This window comes from Littorina saxatilis, linkage group LG12 (assembly GCF_037325665.1).
Source record: "Littorina saxatilis isolate snail1 linkage group LG12, US_GU_Lsax_2.0, whole genome shotgun sequence".
Taxonomy (NCBI): domain Eukaryota; kingdom Metazoa; phylum Mollusca; class Gastropoda; order Littorinimorpha; family Littorinidae; genus Littorina; species Littorina saxatilis.
The window spans coordinates 47,937,918-47,957,391 of record NC_090256.1 but is presented as its reverse complement, the minus strand read 5'-3'; the positions used below and the strand labels follow the sequence as shown (position 1 = coordinate 47,957,391).

The following is a 19,474-nucleotide window of genomic DNA, read 5'->3' as shown; positions in this document are numbered from 1 at the left end:
GGTAAACACATTTCAAGAAGGGCCTATAACTTTATAAGCTTAAACAAAATCTTAAAAATTGGAGATGCACAAAAGTAAAAAATCTTGTAAACTTGAAGGCTTTTGTAACTAACCAGCTGAAAGTGAATTTTTAGCAATTCAAGAGTTGCTATTTAAGCCTCTCCTGGCTTTAAAACTGAAAACAGTACACACTTTTTTTTTCCGGGGGGGAAATGAATGCACAAAATCAAAAACCTCTATACTTGAAGGTTTGGTTGCATCACTCTTGCTAGGGGGTCTACACAAACAAGTGGTAAACAAATTTCAACAAGAAGGGCAAAGCCCATACGACTCACATGCTTGACCTTGACCTTTACATGACCTTGACCTTCAGGGTCAAGGTCAAATAACTAAACCTAGCAATGACATCATACACTAAGAACTGCTTTACACATTTTTCCTACCAAAATACATGTGACCTTGACCCAAGGTCAAGGTCATCCAAGGTCATGCAACACAAAGCTGTTAATTCAAGACATAGGAAGTACAATGGTGCTTATTGGCTCTTTCTACCATGAGATATGGTCACTTTTAGTGGTTCACTACCTTATTTTGGTCACATTTCATAAGGGTCAAAGTGACCTTGACCATATGTGACCAAATGTGTCTCATGATGAAAGCATAACATGTGCCCCACATAATTTTTAAGTTTGAAACAGTTATCTTCCATAGTTCAGGGTCAAGGTCACTTCAAAATATGTATACAATCCAACTTTGAAGAGCTCCTGTGACCTTGACCTTGAAGCAAGGTAAACCAAACTGGTATCAAAAGATGGGGCTTACTTTTCCGGAACTGTCCAGTTAATTTTTCTTTCTTCATTTCTTCCCCTCATAGGAGCAATAGCGAGTCTCTAATATCATTGGCATGATGTGCTTGCTACAGGTGAACAGTAGGCACTGAACTGGTCTTGTACCATATAGGCTGTATTCAATAAATGGGAGGTCCATAATCTGAGAAAGGAAACAATGAATCAAGAAACTAAAACCCAGGTGCACATCTGCGGCACCTAGGGAGTGTACGTGCACACTATCTTGTTCCTGCCTCTTGCCATCTCAGAGGTATGGCGACCACAGACAAAAAAGAGTTATCTCCCTTACCTTCTAGAAATTTCCGGAACTGTCCAGTTAATTTTTCATTCTTTATTTCTTCCCCTCATAGGAGCAATTATAGCGAGTCTCTAATATCACTGGCATGATGTGCTTGCTACAGGTGAACAGTAGGCACTGAACTGGTCTTGCACCATATAGGCTGTATTCAATAAATGGGAGGTCCATAATCTGAGAAAGGAAACAATGAATCAAGAAACTAAAACCCAGGTGCACATCTGCGGCACCTAGGGAGTGTACGTGCACACTATCTTGTTCCTGCCTCTTGCCATCTCAGAGGTATGGCGACCACAGACAAAAAAGAGTTATCTCCCTTACCTTCTAGAAATTTCCGGAACTGTCCAGTTAATTTTTCATTCATTTCTTCCCCTCATAGGAGCAATAGCAAGTCTCTAATATCACTGGCATGATGTGCTTGCTACAGGTGAACAGTTATCTCCCTTACCTTCTAGAAATTTCCGGAACTGTCCAGTTAATTTTTCATTCTTCATTTCTTCCCCTCATAGGAGCAACAGCGAGTCTCTAATATCACTGGCATGATGTGCTTGCTACAGGTGAACAGTAGGCACTGAACTGGTCTTGCACCATATAGGCTGTATTCAATAAATGGGAGGTCCATAATCTGAGAAAGGAAACAGTGAATCAAGAAACTAAAACCCAGGTGCACATCTGCGGCACCTAGGGAGTGTACGTGCACACTATCTTGTTCCTGCCTCTTGCCATCTCAGAGGTATGGCGACCACAGACAGACAGACAGACACTCTCTTTTATTATATGTATAGATAGATAGATATAGGTGAGGTATTCAATCTCAAAAACTTCAGAGAAAATGGGAAAAATGTGAAAAATAGCTGTTTTTTAGACAACATTTATGGCCCCTGCGACCTTGACCTTGAAGCAAGGTCAAGATGCTATGTATGTTTTTTGGGGCCTTGTCATCATACACCATCTTGCCAAATTTGGTACTGATAGACTGAATAGTGTCCAAGAAATATCCAACGTTAAAGTTTTCCGGACGGACGGACGGACGACTCGGGTGAGTACATAGACTCACTTTTGCTTCGCATGTGAGTCAAAAATGAGGGCGTGACAGTGCCGCCTCAACTTTCACGAAAAGCCGGATATGACGTCATCAAAGACATTTATCAAAAAAATGAAGAAAACGTATGGGGATATCATACTCAGGAACTCTGTCAAATTTCATAAAGATCGGTCCAGTAGTTTGGTCTGAATCGCTCTACACGCACGCACGCACACACACACACACACACACATACACCACGACCCTCGTCTCGATTCCCCCTTCTATGTTAAAACATTTAGTCATAACTTGACTAAATGTAAAAACAACTTTTTTTAAATTTTTTTTTTTTAGGTAAAAAAACAACAAAAAATCCAAACTTTTTCCTGGAAATCCCACCCCTGGCAATGTAAGGACACATTTGGCTTGTTCCCACGGGTGCCTTTACATCACCGATACGACTAGAAAGTAGAATAAAAAAACAAGCTGAAATTCCCACGGTGCACTCTATAAATTTAAGAGACCCAAACACACAAAGAAATCCAACGTGTATACGTTGGCCACTAATCTATCTATCGCTACCACTGACCGTCATGTTATAGTTGGAGTCTGGGTGCTTGTTGGTGTGGTGGTTCTTGGCTTCGCTCACGTCCATGAACTCCATGCAACAGCAACAGCAGGGAATGGTGCGGTAGTCAATGTGCCGAATCAGGTGGGCCTTCATCTTCTTCTGCTCCATGTGACGCTGGTTGCAATTCTCCATCACGCACACAAACCTGCAAGTGCAACAGGTGGTGAGATTGAACGGAAACGCTTACACTATCTGTTGAGATTGAATGAAAACTCTTACACTGTCTTGTTCTGTGCGAAGTTGGTTACACATAGATCTAGTAATGAACTTGTCGTCGTTGTCATAAAAAGTGCGAATGAACAGGAACTCTTGGTCTGAGACTGAGAGTTAAAGTACACTTTCTCCCTGTGCTGCTGGATGCACAGCCCACACACATACCAGCAATGAAACTGATCAGGAACGCAACTTTTTCCATGCATGCCACCGTGTTCCTTGGTTCACAGAATCAATCACAGTCTGTAGTTATTACCTAGTTATATACTTCCACAAACAAGTACAGACTTGCCATTGCCAAGGGAAGTAATATTTGTAACAGCCTCTACGTGTGGGTGCGAGTGTCTGTAGTTTTTCAAGTGTACATGCTCTCAAACCTGTCAGTTGTTTGCTTTTCAAATTTAAACGGTCTTCTCATTCAATTTTGCACAACAAACATCTCTCAGTAGTATCTCTCAAGCATTCAGCAATGTCTCTCTAGATTACCATAACATTCCATGCTAAAAAACAAACAAACCAACATACCTGCACTTCTTGGCATTTGCTCCTCCACCCCCCCGATTCTTGGCTGTCCCTGTTGCCTGTATTTGGCCAGTCTGGTGACCATCAGATGCCTTAGGAACTGAATGCGTGGAAATAGATGAATTCGCAGACGGATTCTCTGTTGCAGTGTTAGTGCTGGCACCAGTCTGAGAGACAGCTGTGTCTGCGGTGACTCTGGAACCAGCCCCTGCCCTGTCCAAAGCTCTGGACGAAGAGCCTAGCCTGGTATCAGTGGTCTTTCGATCTAACGATCCCGATGGACGACTGGTCTGTGGCTTTCCTGGTGGTTTCTTGTTATTTTTGAAATCATCTGTATCCAGGAAGGCAAACCTCTTGACCTTTTTGGGCCCTGACTGCTGGCTGTGTTTCTCCAAGCTGAAATCTTCGTCGTTGCTGTCGCTAAGGTCACTCCCTCCCTCTTCTAGCTGAGTTCGCAAGGTCAGCCTTGCCGTCTTTGCAGCACTGCGCTTGACCGAGTCTTTAGGCATCTCTCTTTTTCGTTTATGTGTTGCCGAGTCTTTGCTTTGGAAGGCGCTTTCTGTTTCAACTTCGGATGTTGTTCCAGAGACTTTACGTTTCTTGGAGACTGGTTGAGAGATAGATTCTTCTGTCCCTCTGCTTGATTCTCTTTGCTTGGTTGAGCTCCTATGTTTTGTGGTGGAATGTTTGTTGACACTACTAGGCTTGTTGGTCCCTGATTTTGGTCCTGTTGGATTGTGCGTACTCTGGGGTTTCAAAAGGGATTCCTTGCTGCCTGATTTGGATGCCACAGAACCAGCTTCAGAAGTTACTCCTTCTGTTCTGGCTGTGTTCTGAGGTTTCAAAACAGATTTTTTACTTCCTGGTTCAGAAAATGAAGATGCTGTTTCTGCAGCTCCTGCCTTTGGTCTGTTTGACTTCTGAGGCTTCAGAGCTGATGTCTTACTAACAGACTCCGCAGAAGAACAAGGTTTCACAGTGCCTTTTTCCTCAGGTTCCTTTGTGCGTTGAGGCTCTGCCACTGATTGTCCCTTGAGTGGTTCTGACAGGGTAGCTTCAGTGGTCCCGACATCCGACGGTTCAGATGCAGAACCAGTTTGTGTCTTCGCCGCTGACCCGTTTGAGTGAGCTGCATTTTGGGGTTGCATAAACATCTTCCTACCAGGAGAAGAACTTGTCAAAATAGCTTTTTGAGAAGTATCCTCATCTGACCTGGATGTCTTGTTCTCCAGTTCAGTTGCTGCTAAACCAGATGCAGGAGCCGCCAGTGCTGTCCATACTGATCTTTCTGTGTTCTGAGTCCTCATGAGTGAATTCTGGGCTGCTGGTGCAGAAGCAGCAGGAGTTGGCCCAACAGTTTCACGCTCTTGTACACCCGACATGGCTGTGTTAACTGATCTGAGATCTGCTGAATCACTCTCAGGAGTCCCCGCCTCTAGCCTGGTTTGAAGTGCCTCAGCAGACTTCTTAAGAAATGGTTCAGTTGTTACAAGTGCAGCTTCTGCAGTCCCAACCTTTGGCCCTGTTCGCTTAGCTGTGTTCTTCCGTTTAACTGCAGGCTCCTTGATTGCTGAGGTGTATCTTTCTTCTTGGTCAGACTTCGGGGAGCAGTTTTCCTTTAATTTAGAATTATAGAAATGCTCCAGAGGTGGTTTCACTTTGGACTCTTCCATCCCAACATGCGACATTTTTGTGTGGTTCTTCAGGTGAAGCGGTTTGGACGAGTTATAGATAAAGTCACAGTGGCCACACTTTGCAAGCTGCAAAAGATGAGAGTGTTTCTTTTGCAGGTGTGCCTCCAGGTCATGTTTTTGGCATTCAGGAGCACAAAAGTCACATAAATTACAAGTGAAAATGTGTTCTGCTTCTCTGGACTCTGTGACTGCTTCAGGAGCAGGCGGATCCAGCTGGCAAGACACAGACACTTCAGTCAAACTCTCGGACTCTTTACTGTCACTGTCATCGTCGTCACTGCTGCTGTATATGACGCGTGCACATTTCTTATGCTTCTTGACCTTCTTCTGCTTTTCTTCCTTAGACTGTGAATTTGTGGACACTTTTGGCTTGCACATGTTAGACTGCATGTTAGGGGTTTCGGAATCTTCACGTTCAACATCCTGTTCATTGTCTTTCTGAACACCAGCTCCACTTTGGAACTTCACCTCATCACTGCTTTTGTTGTCCACATTCTGTGTGCTTTTGGCAGGTGCCTCGGCCCCCTGGGTACCACTGTGAGTTTCTTTATGCATTCGTCGTTTCACAACACACAGTTGAGGTAACATTTCCAGTTCCAACTCCAAGGGTGCTGCTTCTTTCTCTCTAGCTGGTGTTTCAGAGGGTTCCCCTTCTTTGAACTCTTTAGCTGTTGATTCAGAGTGATCCGCTTCTTTCTCTCTAGCTTGAGGTTCAGAGGGTTGTACTTCCTTCTCTCTAGTGCTTGGTTTAGAGGGTTGTGCTTCTTTCTCTTTAGCTGGTGATTCAGAGGGTTCTGCTTCTTTTTCTCCAGCTGAAGTTTCAGAGGGTTGTGCTTCTTTCTCTCTTGCTGCCGATGTAGAGGGTTGTGCTTCTTTTTCTCTAGCTGAAGTTTGAGAGGGTTGTGCTTCTTTCTCTCTAGCTGCCGATGTAGAGGGTTCTGCTTCTTTTTCTTCAGCTGAAGTTTCAGGGGGTTGTGCTTCTTTCTCTCTAGCTGCTGATGCAGAGGGTTTCACTTCTTTCTCTCTAGTTCTTGTTTTAGAGGGTGCTGCATCTTTCTCTTTAGCTCCCAGTTTGTACACTTTCAAAGAAGCTAGCTTGCTGCTGAGTGGGCCCGGTCTCTGACCGTTTGCACTGGTTTTCCTCTTGATCGCTTGTGCCTCAAACTTCACCCCTGTTTCGCTCTTCCTTGCCGCAGATCCATCTAAAGCTGTGAAAGTAGTTCTTTCTAAAGCTGTAGAACTAAAAAAAACGGTGCTCTCTGAGAAGTCCCGCTGGTTGTTTACACTGCCTGTCCTCATCTTCTTGGCGAGGGACTCTGCCTTGTGTGTGTGCTCTGAGTCGCATTGGGAGTTAATGTAGCGAGCGCATGTCTCCTGGTGACGAGACATGTTGGCCGCAGACAAGGTCATGCTGCCGCAAGCTGTGCATTTCAGCTTGGTCATGGCGCCAACCTTCACACTCTTGTATGTGCCTGGCTTGGGACGGGCAGGACTCCCCTGGGGATTTTGTTTCTTAGAATTTAACTTTGGCCTGGAATGTTCATCCCTGGCTTGCTCAGGCGCTATGTTGATTTCCTCGTGATTGATATCCCTTGAGCAGCCCTGCCCCGAGTTCCGCCGATGAGTTATCATTGAACTATGGGACGATTTTACGCCGCATGTGCCCGGTTGTTTCGTAGCAGCAGATTTCCCGGCAGCATTGGAAGAGAGATTCATTGTTTCAAACTCGGAAACAGACTGCCTCGTCAAAGATGCGCCTTTTGTTTCTTCATCGAAAGCTTCACATTTCCTTTTCTTATCATCTGCTTCTGCAGAGTCTCCACCCTGTGCTACAGCAAATGGATGATCTTGCACATTTTCTTGCTGCTCTCTTGGCGGAACCGGTGGGCCTCTGACATTGTTGTGCGAGTCATTGTCACCCTGAGGCAACGACTGAGAGGAGGTATCACGACTATCTTCACTCTCTTCACTACGCAAACTACGACAAAGCTCTCCAAACTTTTCCACTGTCAGGGGGCCGTCACTTGTCAGCTGCTTCAAAGGGTTTGACCTTGGAACCATCAGGGATTTGCACGTCTTTTTCTCCCCAGGATGGGCTGTTCCAAAGTGAATGACAAATTCAGGTATTGAAGAGCAGCCAAACTGGCAAAGGACACACACAAAAAAAGGCACATTGAAGTGCCCGAAAAGGTGCTTGTGTATGAGCATGCGTTTTTCAAACCTAATTTCACAAATACAACAGACAAACTGTTGCCCAGACTCACTACGTCGTTCGCGGTAAAGAGTGTTCAGCAAAAGGTCATGAAGTTCATCACCACCCAGGAGTTTTTTCAGAGGCATCACATCTTCAGGCTGACCTGGAAAGTCTGAACTGGCTGGTACTCTGTCTCTGGATGCTGAAACATTCTCCTCGTCAGCTGCTTCCTTCAGAGGAGCATTAAAACCGTCCGTTTCCATTAGAGCAGGCAACATGGGAGACGTCCCATCACTCACTATCATAGCATTATCTTGGTTCATGCCTTGAGAGCCTGTGTTTTCTGTTTTCACTAACCCTGTGCCATTGGTCTCAGCTTTACCCTGTACTGTACCGTTTTCATCTAAACTTATTATTAGCTCTGGTTCATTACCGATGACAGTTTCTGTGAGCGAGGAGTTACTGCTGGTTCCAACTGCAGGAGAGTTAGTGGCAGTTGTTCCTTGCCGGCCTGCTTCTGTACTCTCCACTGTGCTCTGGGAGTGTATTGATTCCAAGTCACCCGAATGTTCAGCCTTGCGGTGGCAGACTATCAAGTTAAGAACTTTTAGCTGCTCTTCCTCCCCATCACACGAGTTGACACTTTTTGCTGGAAGCTTCATCTGAGAGACAAGCTGTCGGATTTTTCCAGCCCTCTCTTTGCCGATACTGGGAGGGCTCGTTTTCTTAGAAACGTTGGTCTGGCTGCTACAAGGACATACAGCAGGAGAGTCTGAATTTGCCACAGCTACGTTAACAAGAGCGGCACTGTTTCCGACCGTTGTAGAAGAACTGCTAGCAGACAGCTTCACGTTGCTGGATGAAGATTCTTCATCAGTAGCAGTGCCCCTTTCTGATGGATGAAGGCGAGTTCCTGGGTTTGAAGCTTCATCATCCTCGCTGGGTCTGGGGGAGGGTGAACCTTCGAGGGCTGGGTGGCTGGCGAGATTGGTTTCCGAACAAGCAACTTCATTATCAGGCAAACAAGTTGACAAAGCTTGCACAGGATCCTGCCTGCTTCCATCACCCTTCTCAAAACAAACAGGATCTCTCACAGCGGTTCTGCATGGAGATGGGGCTTGTAATACTGTGTCACAGCCAACACCCTCCGACACCTGATCGGGGGCGCTAGCAATTTGTTCTTCACTTCTGCCGGAAGCCTTACAGTCAACAAGATTAGACGGCTGATCAGAGACGCTAGCTTTTTGTGTGGGAGAGCCGTGACGACTGCCGGAAGCCTCCTCTTCTGCGCTGAGCCTGCGTAAGGGCAACGGACAGGCTGGCAGGGTGTAGCTGTTCTCCTTTCTCTCCTTGCACAGCATCATCTTGACCACCCTGAAGGCCAAGCCCCCGCCGTGCTGGGCCTGCCAGTGCCGCTGGATGGCCGCTTTCTGCAGGAAGCGGGACGGACACTTGGAGCAGCTGTACAGCGTCATGGAGTTCGACGTCAGGTGCAGTAATAGCTCTGTGTCGTCCTCAAACTCAGAGTCACACTTGTTACACCTGAAACGCAAATTTGCCACTGTCAGTGTCACTGTGTACGATGTTCTGAAGAGAGTCAATCAATTCCCAACAATTGCTGGCTGGATTTAACACATATTCCCCCAGAGTGGCCAGATCCTTGAAGAACCAACTGTACACCATGCTAGCTATGACATATTGGTTTCCATTTCTACTGGCTTCCTGCGATGTTTGAACATTTAAAATTTAGGAAAACTTCTAGTAGTAGTAGTTACTTTGCTACAATTATTAAAGTTGGATATTGAGTTACTTTCAATGCCATGGGATGGAATGGGTTAACCATCGTAATGATCAGACAGTGGACAAATAGTCTGCAGTTCTGACCAAGAACACCCGATTTAAAAATAAATGTGTACCTGATTCATTGTTACTTTTCTATTCACAAGTGTGTGTGTTTGTGTGTGCGCTAAATCGTGTGTGCAAATGTACGTGTGTGTGTGCTTGTGTGTTTGCGCGAGCGTGTTTATACATGCATGCATGAATTACGTCAATTCCTTTCTCAACACAAGCAGTAACACATTATAACCAAAGCACAATATTAGCATGTTTTGGTGATACTGATAGCCCTGCGTACCAGAAAGCATGACCAGGATGGCACTGTATGTGGTTGCTCAGGCTTTTCAAGCTGTCTGTCCTGAACGGACAATTCAGGGTTGAGGCAGCCGCACATGGACAAGTGTATCTGGAAATGATCAAATATCAACAAACATTAGAAATATTTATGGTTCAAGCTTTGTAGTCTGCTGAAAAGGTTGACATGTTCTTGAAATTTACCATAAACTGAGGATGAAATATTAAACTGATCTTTCTTTCTTTCTTTGGTGTTTAACGTCGTTTTCAACCAAGAAGGTTATATCGCGACGGGGGAAGGGGGGAGATGGGATAGAGCCACTTGTTAATTGTTTCTTGTTCACAAAAGCACTAATCAAAAATTTGCTCCAGGGCCTTGCAACGTAGTACAACAAGTTTCCAGTACAAAGGACTTAACATTTCTTACATACTGCTTGACTAAAATCTTTACAAACATTGACTATATTCAATACAAGAAACACTTAACAAGGGTAAAAGGAGAAACAGAATCCGTTAGTCGCCTCTTACGACATGCTGGGGAGCATCAGGTAAATTCTTCCCCCTAACCCGCGGGGAGTATTAAACTGATCAAATAAATTGTTAAATGTGTTAAGAAATGCATCAGTTCTAATAATCCTTCAACACATAAAACCCTCAAAATATCATGCCCGTGCACACAAACATGCTTATGTGCACAGACAAAACACAAACTTTGTAACCACTGCAGTAAATCAATGAATACCTGTCATAATACAAACACAATTTTTTGAAAACAAAATCCATACACCTAACTTTAGCCAAACTCTGCAGCAACTTTACATTCATCACACCCATTCCAAACTCACATTTTGGAATCCCCTGAGATGTGAGCAGTGATGTGATTAGTGAGGTCGGTGGTGTACTGGCCCTGGTAGTTGCAGTGGTAGCAGGGAAAGGCCGCTTCCGCGTGGTGCTCAAAGTTCAGATGCATGGTGAAGTCCACGGCTGTGCAACAGCTGAACTCGCACAAGGCGCAGATGAAGAACACCTCGGAACGGTCGTACACGGGCGGTTCTCTTCTTGGTGGTATCGGAGCGTCAGTTCTGTCAGGGGTGCTGTCCCTGCTCAGTACAAACTCTTGTGACTCTGCAAATTACCAGTGAAACAATAAAATGCTGAAGGTTCCTTTTAGGCTTTCTATTCACATCTTTCTTCTTCTGTAACACAAACTGAGAACTTTCCGACAGTGTATCTGGGCACAACTATGTGCCGCCTAGAAACAAATATGTTCAAAAAATGTAAGGCTGTTATGCTGATTGTTGCTCTTTTTTCAGAACAAATATTGGTTTATTCTTTTTTATTGAGCTTTTAGTACAGCGATTTCTTTACCATTTTGTTAATGTTAAGAAGGAAAGTTCCCCATAAGCACAGAAACCCCTTCAGCCTTATGGAGCTCTGTAAAGGATGAAAATAAGAGGAGATATCAACAGCTTAGGGTTAGACTCACAGTTACTCACTCGCTAAAAATTGTGAATGCTCTTTTGGTTGCAGTATAAAAAAAACACCCTTCCTGAAGTCGACTTACCATCTCCACTAAGAGGAGCATCATCGTTTTGGGACAGCTCAGCAGATGAGGGATCCTTGTCCCCCGCCATCTCGGCATCATCAACACCAGCTTCTTCTTCCTGCACAGAAGCTGAAGCGCCTGCAGCATGGCCTGACTCTGAGCTTCCCTGTGTATTTCTCTGATCTGTCTCTGTGACAGCCTGGTGCTTCTCCGAAGATATGTCGCTTCCCTCTCTCGTCTCAGGAACGGATCTCTCACTCTCCTGGACAGGCTCTTCGCCCTCCTCGTTTTTTGCCGCACATTCCTCGGTAGGTTCTAAATTGTTGACAGAGCCAGTGGTAGGATTGGCACAATGCTCTGACTCTGTGACTTTGCTTGCTGATTCTGATTTTGGTCCGCTGCTAATATGGGCATCATTCTCTGCTTGCTCACCGTTTGTGTTAACGTTGCTTGTTGAACCGTGAGGTAATGCTGTATCAGAACCCAAAGCCTCAGAGACATTTCTTTGAGTTATTGATGTATCACTTTTTGCTGCATCTTCTCTCAGTCCATCTCCCCGAGTTCCCAAGTCTGAATTTGCTGCACTGCTGGGAGCATCTTTAGTCCCTCTTTGTTCGTTCGCTAACCCACTTTCTGTTGGAGCAGAGTTCGTCACCGTCACTTGAGCTAGAAGTCTATGAGCATCAGAATTCTCTTCTCTTGATGTCTGTTCTGTGGCATCACCAGCACAGGTAGGCAGACTACTGGCATTGTGCCGCACATCACTGGTAGCTTCCCCCTCAGCAGCGGAAGCAGTAACCACCTGCGAAGTGCCATCTCCAGCGTCAGTGTGGAGAAGCCTCCGTGACAATTTCTCACGGCAACCATCATTAAGGCGACTCAGCATTCCTACATCCATCAAGGCACCAGACACTCTTTCCACCACCCGCGTTGTCTCTGTGCACAGGTTATGACCAGAAGTGCCTGGGGTTGTACTTTCACTTTCACGACAGTTACTGCAGTGTTTTCCATCAGTATGCTGGTGACTCCATACATGGCCATAGAACTCGTCATTGTCATGAAAGCGTTTGCCACAACGAATGCAAGCGTAGCTGCCTTTGTACTTGATAAAATACATCTCAACAGACACTGACTGCTGACTGGCTTCTGGGGTAGCTAGGGGAGCAGGGGTAACTGGAGAAGGAGCAAGAGGAGGGGAGGGGGTAGAAGAGTGTGAAGACTGATGAGGTCTGATGGCTGTTTTCTCCTGCTTTACTCTGACCGAAGATTCAGTTTCAGATCTAACTTGTGAAGAAGCTGGCACACTGTTCACACTTGCGCTCGTTGATGTACTGGATACAACCCCAACAGAGCTTGTAACTGTTGTGGTCGTGAGCGGCTCATCTGCTGTAGATGTTGCTTCTTCAAAATCAAGCCTTCTGACTGAAATCAACGATGACGATGTCATACCAGCACCAGGCTGCTCAGTTGACACAGTCACTGAGAGATCCAATGGCTGCGAGCATGACGAGTCAGTCAGGGAGATATGTTGTTGGACAGACTGATTTGCTGGAGAGATAGGGGAGTAGCGTCCAGTGTTAGCAGGAGATATTGGTGTATAAACTCGAGAAAGAGGAATCTTTGCAGGGGACGCAGGAGATATTGGTGTGTAAACTGGAGAAAGAGAAATTCTTACGGGGGATGCAGGTGATATAGGAGTGTAGATGGGAGAGGCAGACGCTGGACTGATGGGGGAGTAATTAGTCGGAGCAGTACTTTCACTGGTCACAACAGGAGGAGGAGGTTGCTGTGGGCCAGTTTCACTGGACAAGCTCACAACCCTGAACTGCTGCCAAGAACCTGGGACTAAGTTTTGAGCAGATGTTCCCTGAACAACCCGGACATTCCCTGGCAGTTCCAATCTCACACCTTGTCCTTGGTTCATGATGGGATGTTGTACCAAGGTGGTGACCAACGGATGTCTCTGATGAACCGAGATATTGGCAGGACCTTGCCGAGGCATCTGTTGTACAAAGGCAGACTGCGCAGAGTTTGGAATCATCTGGACAAGGGGAATAAACTGGTTCTGGGTCTGAACAGGAGGCTGTTGAAGAGTACTTGCTCCTCTAAAGGAATAAGGCTGCGGCTGCACGGAAGGCTGAGACACACGGGGCGCAGAGTAACGCTGCAAATGCAATGCAGCAGCTCTCTCCTGCACCACCCTCTGCAGGTTCACATTCAAAAGAGAGGGATTGATGGGCAGGATGTTCCGATACCTTTGAGAGGTAGTAGAGCTAAGATTCTCATGAAATTGCCAAACCCTAGTTTGCCCCCTCTGTGCAAAGCCTACTGGCCTGACAGGAGTGTTTCCAGGAGTGTGCTGAGACATAGGCAATGTGGGAGCATGTGATACTGTTTGCCTGGCTGAACTTGGTGCTGAGCCATGGAGAATGGAAATTGTAACGGGACCGCCTTGACCGTGACTACTTGGAGATGAACTGACTGGAACAGCTGCAGAAGCATGCACTGGACGAGGTACCAATGATGTTCGAGTGTTGGTTGCTTCTCCAAGTCCAAGACTCACAATTGGGGCTAAGGGTTCCCCTGAACATACTGAAACTAATTGTCCTGGAACAGAAATATTGGAGCTAATGCCAGAAGATTGGTTCCCAACAGCGGTGGCTTCCTCGTGATGATTGTAGTTCCCCTGGCAAGCAATAATGACCGGCATTTGACAGTCAGCTTCCTGTGTGGAACTATTTTTAATCGCATCAGTGACTTCATGGTTGCTATTCTGCTCAACAGTAGGCCTGACAGTAGCGCAGAAAGCCGTGTCATTTTGTTGATGCAAAGATTTGCTGTTGGAGGAGGATTGAACCAATGACTTACTGGCACAAGCAGCTTTATCTGACACACTTGTGACAGGGCTCTGAACTCGAGCTGATTCAACCACTGTATGGTGTGCAGAGGTTGGACGATCAGTATTCCCAGATACAGAGTTTAACTGGCTTTGTGCTGTTACAGTTGTTGCACCTCTGACCGGAGGCAAAGCTGAAGCATCTACACCCCTGCTTGCTATTGCAGATGCTGCCTCGTGAGAATGTGCAACCTCTGTGTTGGAAGGCAAAGTTTCAGAACTTGCTGAAGAAACTGTTACACAACTGGCTGATGATGTGGCAACTGCAACCTGAGTGGAGATTGGTGCCGTGGAAGAGTGAACAGTTACTTGTATGTCTGTTAGAGTCTGACTGCTGGAAGACGATGGTGCGGTCTTTTTCTGTGACACCAGCTTTCTCACACAACTGCGAAAACCTGAGTGAAAATTGAAGGTTGCAGGCTTTCCCACTTTTGCCTCTTCCTTTGCTTTGTCCATGATGCCTCTGATGACACTAACCTGACGAAGTTTGCACTTCTTCTTCTCATTAGGATGCTCTGACGAACAATGTCTGTGAAAGGATGCACGTTCTGCAAAGGATTTGGGGCAGTACTGGCAATGATAGGGACTTGCTAGCATCTGAAACATGAGATGCTCTAGAAAATCAACATATTTGCCGATAACAAAGCCACACTGGCAGCACCTGTACTGCTCTTTGCTAGGATCATAAGTAATTGTTCCTTGTCTCTGAGTAGCTGGTATAACTTGTGAAACTGCCGACTGTGAAGAAACTGGTCTTGAGCTTGAAGCTGCAGTGCTATCCACTGTAGTGGGTTGACGGGATGGTCCTATCCCAGGTGTTGCTGCTGCTGAACAAGGTGTGTCTGACAGTGATGACTGTTGTGCAGATGGTGTCAGAGGCAGCTGAGGTGATCTAGATGTGGCGGCTTCAGGGGCGGAATGTTCTGATGCTGGTGGGCTGGATGTAGCCCGAGCAACTGGCGCAAAGCTCAAGGTAGCAACAGGTGCTGGTGTAGCATGTGGTGTCTTCCGCCCTGGACTTTCACAAGCCCCAGGCGAGGCAGATGGTGTGGATCTTCTGGTGGAGCATATGTGACACTGAAATATAGTCTCTTCCGTTGTGGTGAAGCCACACTTGGCGCACTTGCAGGCTCCTAACTGCTGCCAGACGGTATCACCCTCCCCTACTCTGTCCCCTGGCTGCGGTGAACTGGTCACAGCGTTCTTTTTTCGATATTTCTTTTTTCCCTGTGTACTTTCCTCGTTGCCCTCCTGCTCCTGGTTTTTGTTCCTCCTTCTTCGTCTCCTCCTCTTCTTCTTCTTGCTCGAAGGAGCTGCAGGTGCTGACGTCTCAGCCTCACCTGGCTGCAAACTGTCCGTGCTCTGACGGCTACCCTGGGACAGGGAACTGTCCAAAGTGACAGCATCAGATGGTTTCCGGCCTGCAGCAGGCTGGGTTTCACCCGCTCCTGAAGCCTCAGCAGCTGGCCATGCTTGAGACAGGAGGCTCTGGCTGGCATCTGACTGCACTGAGGGGGAGGAACAGGGTGAGGGTGGCGACACATCTTGGCTATCGATGATGACTACAGGGGCATCCTCAGTTCCAGTTGCTTGCTGATCTCCCCTTTTCTTCATACCTGCACACAGACAAACATGAACAGAGACATTTTCATAGTCTTCACTTTCAGCTTCACCAGTTTTTATTCACAACTAGCTTTTATGTTTCAGATCACACACATGCACAAAACAACCAATGTTTTAGCCAAAAAAAGCTACATTAGTACATTCACCTGGGTAGAACTAGAAGAAAAAAGATAATAACCCACCTCTCCTGGTACCCAAAAGCACTTCCGAGGAAGTAACTTGTCCCTTACTCGAGAGAATAAACAAGTTAGTAACATTTAAACGTTTAGTTTAGGACCCCAATCAGGCGACAAGCATCACCTCTCTCCTGCAGCCAGCGGCAACTGTATAGTCACCAAGCTTAGGGTGTTTGAATCTCCCTGCTTTGCATTCAACCTTGACCCATGTCCAATTTTGAGCAGCTACTTTTACGAAGTTTTTAGAGATAATTATAACGCAAGTCACAATAAGGTATAAAGTGTTTGAGAAGTTTTCAGACCTCTTTCTCTATCTTTCTTTCTTTATTTGGTGTTTAACGTCGTTTTCAACCACGAAGGTTATATCGCGACGGGGGAAGGGGGGAGATGGAAAAGAGCCACTTGTCAATTGTTTCTTGTTCACAAAAACACCAATCAAAAACTTGCTCCAGGGGCCTGCAACGTAGTACAATGTATTACCTTACTGGGAGAATGCAAGTTTCCAGTACAAAGGACCCAACATTTCCTACATACTGCCTGACCAAAATCTATACAAACGTTGACCACACTCTATACAAGAAACACCTAACAAGGGTAAAAGGAGAAACAGAATCTGTTAGTCGCCTCCCACGACATGCTGGGGAGCATCGGGTAAATTCTTTCTTGTCCCAATATGGGACACCCCTTAACCCGCGGGAGATCCTGTCTGAATAGTTGTGCTTTCATCAACACTTTCCTACGTTCCTACATTTGTCAATTTTTGCTTTGTCATGTGCATTCATGCCGATCATGTGGTGTCACTGTTGTGTTTTTGGTTTGATAGAGCTAAGTACGTTTTCAACCATCAATGATGCATCCCTTCATGAAATCACTTCGTGAAGTACCCCTAAAAGTCATTTACTGCGATTTACAAGATACGTGGTTGATATTATGGGATGCGGGAGATCAAACGCAACTTTACACCAAGTCCGAGGTCGTCAGCGTTATGTTTAAACTTGTTCAACTAAATGTCTTCAAACATACACTAATTTTTGTGGCAGATTGAATGCTAGGAATTAACATCTTCATTGGGTCGAACTTGTAGACCCTTATTGTGTCTGATAGTGCTAGTTTTATGTCCATACATAACTTGACGCTATGCACAGTCGATCTCTGCTGCCACGGCTGGTGTAATGTTAGGTTTGGGCACTCGGTTTTTTACTTATTTTATTTTTGGTAAAGAAAAATAGATGTAGAATTTAATATTGATATTATCTGTTTCAATGCAGCCCTGAGCACAACAAAAATATAATCTGTAGGACTAGGAAAAATGCATTATACAATTTCACCATAATCTGTTTGAACATAACTTGACGCCGGTTCTGCGACACCCCTCGGTGTAATGTTAAGTTTGGATAGGTTATTTTTGTTATTCTAGATCATCAAAATCTTTTTGCATGTCCGGACCAAGCATGCATAGTTTTTTTCTTCTTCTATTTCTAATTAGTGTTTTTTTGTTTTTTTGTACTTGTGGTTGGGAATTCATGTCCAACATAACATGACACCAACGCATGAATGTCAGGGTATGTCATGTTATGTTTGGGCAACATTTTGTGACTTTTTCCGTTTTTATAGTTTCTTAGTCTATTTTCATCTAGCTTTCCTTTTTATCTAGCATTTTGTACAGGTAAATGTAGACTATACATTTTTTTCCTTTTAATTGGTTTGAACATGGTCTTAAGTTATGTTTGGGCATTTTTTCATGGTACAAAAACTTTTTCTAAGGTTGCCCCTCACCTATTCAGTGAACTTAGCTCTGTAGCAGCCTTATATGTGCACACAATGGCATCTGAATTGGATGGCTTACTTACACCCATAGTTCCAGAGGATGTAATTTTATCTTTTGTCACGGTGTCATGTTATGTTTCATGGCGTCATGTTATGCTCAAACAGCACATTTTCTGTGCAAACATAAAAGATTAAGTTTACAGATCAGATTATTTGGTGGCTAATAATTACCTACCATCACTGCATGTAGATAGCTGTACTCCTGTTCTTTTATTATGTTTGGTTTTGCCACTTTAGCCTGATAAAGACTGTGTCACGGCGTCATGTTATGTTTCATGGCGTCAAGTTATGTTTAAGTGTTTTAATTTCAGAATAACTTTTTCTAAGGTTGTGACTTCGCTATGCAGTTAAGGCGAAGTGCGCCACTGAAATTTAGAGTGATTGGACTTACACAGCCATTTTGAGTTGTTAGCAGTTTTGCACCTTTCAATCTGTCTACTTTCATGACATGCATATGATTACACTATACAAATTCATCAAAGTCTCTAAAAATATATTTCATTGCACCAACCCGTCGAATTTTTCTGTCTTTTCATTCACTCTTCCGATAAAAATCACGATTTTCAACCCTTGACAACAGACATTTCTGCTCGCCCAATGCGGAAACGTCGTATACCGTTTGAACAGCAGTTCTCTCCCCTGTGTCATTCGGCGGTTATTTTCGGTTAAATATGGATTCTCCTGGGGAAAACCCCTATTTTCCAAACAAGCAAACCCCAGACACTTTCCATATAAGGGGGTATGACGTAAATACCTGGCCACGATTGGTCAGATAGGCTCGCGTGGCTTTTCGCGTTCTAAAAGTCGTCTGCTCACCATTTAGGTTTTCGACTGAGTTTGCTTAGAAAAATGGCTCGTGTGAAAAGATTAACGCTCCGAAAAACACATAATGAAGGCAAGCGTACGAGAAGACAACAACTGAAGAGTTGCAGAGACAAGAGAACAACTAAAACACAATCGGTGACAAAGCGCACAAAATCTGGATCGACCGCTGTGGCATGCAGATCAAATTCTGCGTCAGGACTGAGAGTGTGTTCTTGCCTGTTTGACGCGAACACAATTCAAGATGAACACATAGGCCTACACAGCAGCCACCGCGTCAAAAGCGACAGGTCCAGAGGCTTCCCAAACAAGGAGATGTTTTGTTGATTTGGAAACCTTTGATGGTATTGACTTGTAAACAAACTTTGTTGTCCGCAATGTAGGCCTAAACAGCCAACGCTGTCACTATGCCCAGACTCAAAACAGGGACACGGCCTTGCAGTGTACGCGCATGTCTCTTGTTCAACGTGTGAGGAAGTTGTTCCAGGTACCGCTGGATACCTTGCTTCCAAAGAAAGCGGTCAAACGGATTATGGTCTCATCAGGCAAGCCGTTTATTCGTCCTTGGTATGTGGGCTAGGTGCTCAACAATTTAACAAATTTTGTGAAAGTTTAGATTTGGTAGGCGTGCATCACAAAACCTTCCAGAAGAAAGCTGATAAACTCTATCAACGACTTCTTCTCCTTCTTGCCGCTACACGTGGAGACCAGCTGTCCAATTGAGAAATGTAGTGGACTATCAACGACTTGATGTAGATCTACTGGAGGAGAAAGTATTCAGTGAGGCGTTCTTGACATCAGTGTAAGCTACGACGGATCATGGCTGACCATGGGGCACTCGTCCCACATTGGAATAGGGTGTGTTGTAGTCTAGACGTGCTGACTGGAATTTGCTTAGACGCTCATGTTATGTGCAACTACTGTCATGTTTGCCAGACAACTGGAAACAAACTTCTCCAGGAGAAACCCCTGGAGTATGCTGCCTGGCTGGTAAAACAACTGGACATCTGTGACAAGAATTGTGCAGGTGAGT

The 19,474-nt window shown here is 45.2% G+C and overlaps 1 protein-coding gene across 2 annotated transcripts in view; it reads right to left on the bottom strand.

The window, feature by feature from the left end:
• LOC138982104 (platelet binding protein GspB-like) overlaps nt 1-19,474 on the bottom strand; it is a 59,904-nt gene that overhangs the window by 14,241 nt on the left and 26,189 nt on the right. For both annotated transcript variants that reach the window (XM_070355326.1, XM_070355327.1), the window contains exons 2-6: nt 11,116-15,609; nt 10,397-10,676; nt 9,556-9,663; nt 3,537-8,963; nt 2,757-2,943 (exon numbers count right to left, since the gene is read on the bottom strand). In XM_070355326.1, coding sequence (XP_070211427.1) covers nt 2,757-2,943; nt 3,537-8,963; nt 9,556-9,663; nt 10,397-10,676; nt 11,116-15,609 — 10,496 coding nt within the window. The remainder of the gene's footprint in view (nt 1-2,756; nt 2,944-3,536; nt 8,964-9,555; nt 9,664-10,396; nt 10,677-11,115; nt 15,610-19,474) is intronic.